The 6,724-nt window shown below is 51.9% G+C and overlaps 1 protein-coding gene across 1 annotated transcript; it reads left to right on the top strand.

Annotated features, from left to right (window-relative positions):
• Positions 1-236: 236 nt before the first annotated feature.
• Inmt (indolethylamine N-methyltransferase) lies at positions 237-5,575 on the top strand. The gene is made up of 3 exons (XM_052719988.1): positions 237-439; positions 1,651-1,858; positions 4,930-5,575. The coding sequence occupies exons 1-3, from the start codon at positions 292-294 to the stop codon at positions 5,351-5,353; spliced, it is 780 nt and encodes a 259-aa protein (XP_052575948.1). The 5' UTR covers positions 237-291; the 3' UTR covers positions 5,354-5,575.
• Positions 5,576-6,724: the final 1,149 nt, after the last annotated feature.

Genomic DNA, 6,724 nt, shown 5'->3' with positions numbered 1-6,724 from the left:
CCCAGTCTGAGCAGTACCACCTCCAAAGACACCACCCCGGGGAATGGGAACGAGGGATGAGTGCTTCCTCAGGACAGGACTCGGGGCACTCTAGCATTCTCATGCTTCATCACAAAAATCAAATCCAGCCAGGAATCTGACACCACCAGCTCTCTGATGTCATCTGCAGGGACCCTAGCTCCACCCTGAGAAGGGAGGTCTACCAAAAGAGATTATAAAAGGTGTAGTGGGAAGGAAGGGGCACTCTTCAGGGGTAAGAGGAGGACAGACAGCTCTGACAGGCTGACCAGAATGGAGGGCAAAATATACAAGGACTATGAAAAAGAATTCAGTCCCCGAGACTACCTGGACACCTTCTACAACTTCAACTCAGGCCCGGTGGCAGAGCGGGAAATCGTGAAGTTTAGCCTGCAGAACCTTTACCAGACCTTCTCTGCGGGTGAGTGGCTGAGGTCCCCCTGGGGAGGGGCTGGAGCGGTGCCAACGTGAAGAGCTCATTCTGTACGTACAGATGCTGCAGAGGTGACCAGTCTGGCGGCCCACAGGACCCACAGATGGCGACATGTGTGGGTCCAGTGGAGCCATGCCTTGAGAGCCTGCAGCCATGATCAGCCTCAATTGCCTCACTTGTAAAATTCGAGGGGTACACCCAGATTTGTGGAGCTCGTAGGCCGCTGATGGGAGAAGTGACAGGGTGGGCATGAGTGCCAAAGCTGCTCTACCCTCCTCCTCTGCCACAGGCCTTCCAGAGAGTTCTCCAGACTTTCTGGGACCTTGAATCTCTCTGAAAAGCTGATGAAAACTCTTACACACACAAACATATATGCATACAAGCATCCACAATTTCTGCCCCCCCCAAACATCTAAGTGGGGGCACTAAGGCTCAGCATTGTGGGGAGGGAGAGAAAGATGGTCAACAGTAGCACCAGCAAGAATAAAGCATAATAGTTCAGCTGGCCGAGCACTAGTGGGGAGGGTGTGTTCTGTGTGACCCTGGAGATTTCATAACCCCCCTCCCCCACAAAAAAACCTTCTTAACCAGACATTCAGTGCCAAGGAAGGGGTAGCAAGGAGCTCCCTCAGAATACAGAGGAAGGGAAGCTCGGAGCTCCTAGGGAAGGCCGGAGCAGAGTTCAGGCGCTGGTTCTTGGCAGGGGCATAGTAGGCATAAAAGGAGACTGCGGGGGGGGGGGGGGGGGGGGCTTGGAGGCCACACCCTAGGGCTACCCTTGCTTTCTTACGCATGGCTCCCTTTTCAGCATACCTGAAGGGCTCTGAAGAACTGGCTGGCTTCCTTCCCAACCGTCACCCCAGACCCTGTCACTCCATCCATATGCCAATTTCTAAATTCCACTGTTCTTAGCGATAAGCCAGTGTCAACCGATTACAGAGCAATCCTAAGTTTATCCAGAAGGCCAGACATGCCTCTCAGGCCTCCACTAGTGTCCCGGGGACAACAGGGAGGGTTTTGAGAATGTCAGCTGTACCCCACCCCTAGCCTTGCTCCGCAATCCTGTCAACTCACAGCCCAGAGGCAAGAGGCTACTGCCCTCCACAGCTGGCACCTCCTCCTCCGAGGCTTGGAGTTCTCCACGCACTCAGCAGGATGTGGCGTCAGGGTGCCCAGACCTGCCCATGCTATCTCCACAGGAGGTTTAAGGGGCGACGTCCTGATTGACATCGGCTCTGGCCCCACCATCTACCAGCTGCTTGCAGCATGCGAGGCCTTCCGGGAGATCATCGTCACTGACTACACTCCGCAGAACCTGCAGGAGCTGCAGAAATGGCTGAAGAAGGAGCCAGGGGCCTATGACTGGTCCTCCATAGTGCAGCATGCCTGTGAGCTGGAGGGGGACAGGTAACAGCCCCATGTCTTCCACCCACCTCATCCTTCTCAGACAAGGCCCCTGTAGTGCTCAGGACAGCTCAGGGACCTACTACCCACCTCTCTTTCCTCCTGGTCTGCCTGCACCTCATGAACTTATAACCCCAGGGTCAGTCCAACCTCCAGTCCCAATGCTGCCCCAAATTGTCTGGCCCTGCTCCCCCTTTCTCTGTACCTGTTCAAACCAGCTGTGACACCAGCTTCTATGTCACGTCCTCCAGGAAGTCCTGCTGACTGTCCCAGTCACTTTGCTCTGGAGACTGGTTCAGGGTCTCCTCTGGTGTTGCGGGACACACTTATCATGGAAAGACATGCTATGAGGTACACCCTCACACTTAGCACTGTGACAAAGCGCCAGAGATCAATTCCAGTGGCCTTCTGCAGGTTCTGTGTCCACTTTGGTTCGTAGAGGGCATAAGCCCCAACTGGAGCTGCAAGGGTCAGCGATTCTGATTTTCCTGCAGCTTGGGAAACTGAGGCACTGGCTTGGAGAGGGTCCTCTAGCCCTCCTCAGAGCAGGGTTAAAAACAGGTCAGTATTTCTGCCCTGATCTGGGAGCAGAGGACTGACCCTGTCACCGTCCAGGACAGCCTTTGGTGGTCTAGAGGGGCCTTGGAGTTGTCCCACCTGGGTGTCACTCACTATGAGTCAAGAGCACACACCGGCAGGAGGAGGGAGCTCCATGGCCCTGTTACAGGAGGAAGACAGCCACCATCATGCTAGACTGAGACAGGTCATGTGAGATGAGAGGAGAGGCTTCCGCAGGGACAGGAGAGCAATGTTCTGGACTAGAGGCAGCCTCTCCCAGGAGCTGGGGCTCCTGTCGTTGAGGTGAGGGAACAAGGGCCACATCCCAGGAAGACCATGCAAGTGACATGGGCAGTGTAGCAAAGGCTACCGACCCACGTATGAAGAGGACATAGTTGTGCATCAGGGAGGGCCTCCAATGCCACACACTGGCACCCTCAAGGCTGTGATAAGAGTGACATAATGACACATTGTGTGTGTGTGTGTGTGTGTGCATGTGTATGTGTGTGTGAATGTGTGTATGTGTATTTGTGTTTGCATATGTGTGGATGCAGCATGAATGTGTGTGTATGTGAAAGTGTGTATGTCTATGTGTGTGAGTGTATGTGTGTATGTTAATGTGCATACGTGTATATATGTGTGTGTGTGTATGTGTGCATGTATGTATGTACAATGTATGTGTGTAGGCATACATGTGTGTGTGTATACGTGTGTGTGCACATGCACATGTGCAAACATGGCATGAATTCCACAGTGGATGTGTGGAGGTCAGAAGACAACCTGTGGGAATTGGTTCTCTTTCCTCAACATGTGGGTCCTATGGATTATGAGGTTTGGCAGTAAGCTCCTTACATCAGTAAGATGTAAACTGAGACATCCCACCAGTTCAAGACCTACATCTTTGAAAGAACTATTCCGTACACCAAGCTGAGGAGAGTGTCAAACCCAGTCAGAGCAGCAGGGGGCAGTGTTACCCCTAGCAGTGACAATAACTAGAGAATCATGGAGGGGCGTCGAGGATCCTGGAGCCTGTAGCAGCCCTATGGGGCTGGTTAGCCACTGACTAGTAGTTTAGATGTGAAGAGGAGCCAAGGGTGACCCCAAGATTCATGGCCACAGATGCAGGAAGGAGGTAGAGGACAGCATTTAGACAGCAGGTGCACCTGGAGCGCTGTGGCTGGAGCTGCCTCTGTGGCACGGTCACGGCCACAGGGTATGACTGGGAACTTCAAGATTACTGCAAGGTCCCAGCCTAAAAAGCAGGCTAGGAACCCGGTGAGGGGTGGGATGGGATCACTGGATGGCCAGAAGAGAGGAGGCATGTAGTTGGGTTGTTTTTTTGTTTTTTGTTTTTGTTTTGTTTTGTTTAACCCTTTTGTTCTTTGAGGGGCCAGCTCTCAAGAGGCTGAGACAGGAGACTCGTGAGTTTGAAGCCAGCCTGAGCTACAGAGTGAGTTCTAGGCAAGTCGGGACTACACAGAGAGACCCTGTTTCCAAAAAAGAGCAAGTTTTTTTGTTTTTTGTTTTTAGCTTAAAAAAATAATAAAGAGAATGGGGAGAGCAAGCATGAAGATCTTAGTTCAATTCCCAGAGCCCACATTTTGTGGTTTTTGTTTGTTTTGAAGCAAGAGGTGGTAGCTTGTGCTTATGATCTTAGCACTAAGCAGGCTAAAACAGGAGATCCATGGGGCTTGTTGGGCAGCCAGCCAGGTTACTTGCCCAATGAGATCTTTCTTTTGTGTCAACAAAAGAAGAAAAAGTAGACAGGCCCCGGGGGATGACACCTGAGGTTGTACTCTGGCTTCCACACACATACACAAACATTGGTATGCACATTTTCACACACATATGCACCGACACTCGTAAGTACAAACAAGGTAATAATAATGAGATACACCAAAAAGATTGAATGAGTGATTAGAGAAGGAAGGGAGAAGATGGGTGGTGGTGGCACACACCTTTAATCCCAGCACTCGGGAGGCTGAGGCAGGCGGATCTCTATGAGTTCGAGGCCAGCCTGGTCTACAGAGCGAGTTCCAGGACAGGCTCCAAAGCTACACAGAGAAACCCTGTCTTAAAAAAATAAAATAGCCGGGCGGTGGTGGCGCACGCCTTTAATCCCAGCACTTGGGAGGCAGAGCCAGGCGGATCTCTGTGAGTTCGAGGCCAGCCTGGGCTACCAAGTGAGTTCCAGGAAAAGGCGCAAAGCTACCCAGAGAAACCCTGTCTCGAAAAAATAAAACAAAAGGAAGGAAGGGATAGTGGAAAAGGAGGATGAACTCAAACACCAAATCCAACATCGCTGGTGGCTGTGAGCAGCTTTGTGCCTCAGTTTCCATCTGTGTAGCATGTTGCTGGTCAGATTAAATAGTGGGATGGTTGTGGGGGCCAGAGAAAATCGCAACAACCACAATAACTATTTTCATAACTACGAGCTTTTATCATTTATGATTTTGGTCCATCGCAGTCATGTTGTCAGCTGCAGTCACCACAGCACCTCTCTGATCCTCCAACAGAAGCAAGTGGCAGGAGAAGGAGGCCAAGCTCCGAAGGACAGTCACTCGTGTACTGAAGTGTGATGTGACCAAGACACCCCCACTGGGGTCAGCTCAAGTGCCGCTGGCTGACTGTGTGCTGACCTTTCTGGCCATGGAATGCGCCTGTCTTGACGTGGATACCTACCGGGCAGCCCTGCGCAGACTGGCTGACCTGCTGAAGCCAGGGGGCCACCTGGTTACCATGGTTACTCTGGGGTTCCAGAGCTATATGGTAGGCCCCAAGAAGTTCCCTGGGGTTTACCTGGAGAGGGAGACGGTCGAGAAGGCTGTTCAAGATGCAGGTTGCCAGGTGCTGAAATGCAACTGCACCCCCCTCAAATACTCACAGGCCTTATGTGAGGGTCTCTGCTTTGTAGTTGCCCGCAAAAGCCCCAGTGCCTGAGGCCACTGGCAGAGAAGAGCCTTCCCTGGGGAAGTTAGAGCCGGCATTCATACAGTCTTGCTCCATGCCTTCCTAACACTGATCACGCCGCTTCTATCTATTAGCTGGTCACAAGGTCACAAGGAAAAAAACCCAAGGGTCTCTATTTTCAGCCCCAACATCCTTTCCCCTTGTTCCTTTTCTTCCAAGTAAAGCTCATTAAAATAAAGTGATTTCTCTGGATTCTGTCTTGGGACAGCCTTTCCCAACAACAGATGAGAATTTGGCAGCCAGACATTTATCTGGGAGCGGATGCTGCAAACACAAATGCAGGCATAGGAAGGAGAGCAGGGGGGAGGCAGGTGGTGGGATGAGCAGCACCAAGCCCATTCCACTGAGGCAACTGGAGCCAGGGCCAGTGCGGGGCCTGTAGGTGGCATTAGCTACTAAGGGAGTTGGCCATGCCTACCAGCTTCCCTCACCATGGCCAGAAGCAGCTCTTAAGTACTGAGTATTCAGGAGGACTTTTGTAAGTAGCTTCAGTAGACTTGCAGGTGCCAAACACAGTCTGGCCACCATGACCAGGTTCAGGAAAGAGACACAATGTATGCAATGTGCTGGCTGGAGTGTGGATTGCTTCTGGGCACCCTGGCCCTTTTGTGGGAGAAAAGGAAGACTAGGACCTCAGATCTCATAGCCAGAAGGTACCTTCCAGAGCTGGGTGACTACATATAGGTGTAAGGAAGGGACTTGCTACATCTGATGGTTTGATCAGTCACAGCAGAGCCATGAAGAGGCCTGATCCTGGAGGTAACAGGGCTTCAGGAGTGACCAGCTGAGTCCAGCCAGGGCAGAAGTTGGGCTGATCACAAGCTGTGATTTCTGAAAAGGTCTACAGACATATCTCTTGGGGAATGTCCACTAGGCAGTAAGTCCTCCACAGCCTAATTACTCACTGGCTCCATTAGAGCTGCTCCCAGCACTGGGACCAGTTGCCCTCTACAAAGGGAAGTGATAGCCTTTCTCACCCTACTCTGGCACATATGAAGGCCTTAGTAGCTCTGTGAATGGAGCAGGGCCCCTCCACAATGTGTCAGCTCCCATGGTGCCAAGCCCAATCAACCCTGAAGAGCAGCTTCCCAATGCACATGCACCCTTATTCCTGCCTTGCCTGAAATGTTGGCCCAGAGGGAGAAGGTTCCAGCCTGGCAATCACATGAGGCCCTGCATAGGCAGACTGCTATTCTGTGGCCTGCAGCTATGACGTGGGGGTCTCTGGACCAACCAGCCTCTGTTACAGTTTGGGTTTCTATTGTTGTGATCAAATATCATAACCAAAAGCACCTTGGGGAGGACAGGTTTATTTAGTGGACATTTTCAGGTAGTCATCTA

The sequence above is a fragment of the Peromyscus californicus genome, unplaced genomic scaffold (assembly GCF_007827085.1).
Source record: "Peromyscus californicus insignis strain IS unplaced genomic scaffold, ASM782708v3 Scaffold_6__1_contigs__length_162567912, whole genome shotgun sequence".
NCBI classification, from domain to species: Eukaryota; Metazoa; Chordata; class Mammalia; order Rodentia; family Cricetidae; genus Peromyscus; species Peromyscus californicus.
The sequence above is the reverse complement of the archived record's forward strand: the minus strand, read 5'-3'. Positions and strand labels throughout refer to the sequence as shown.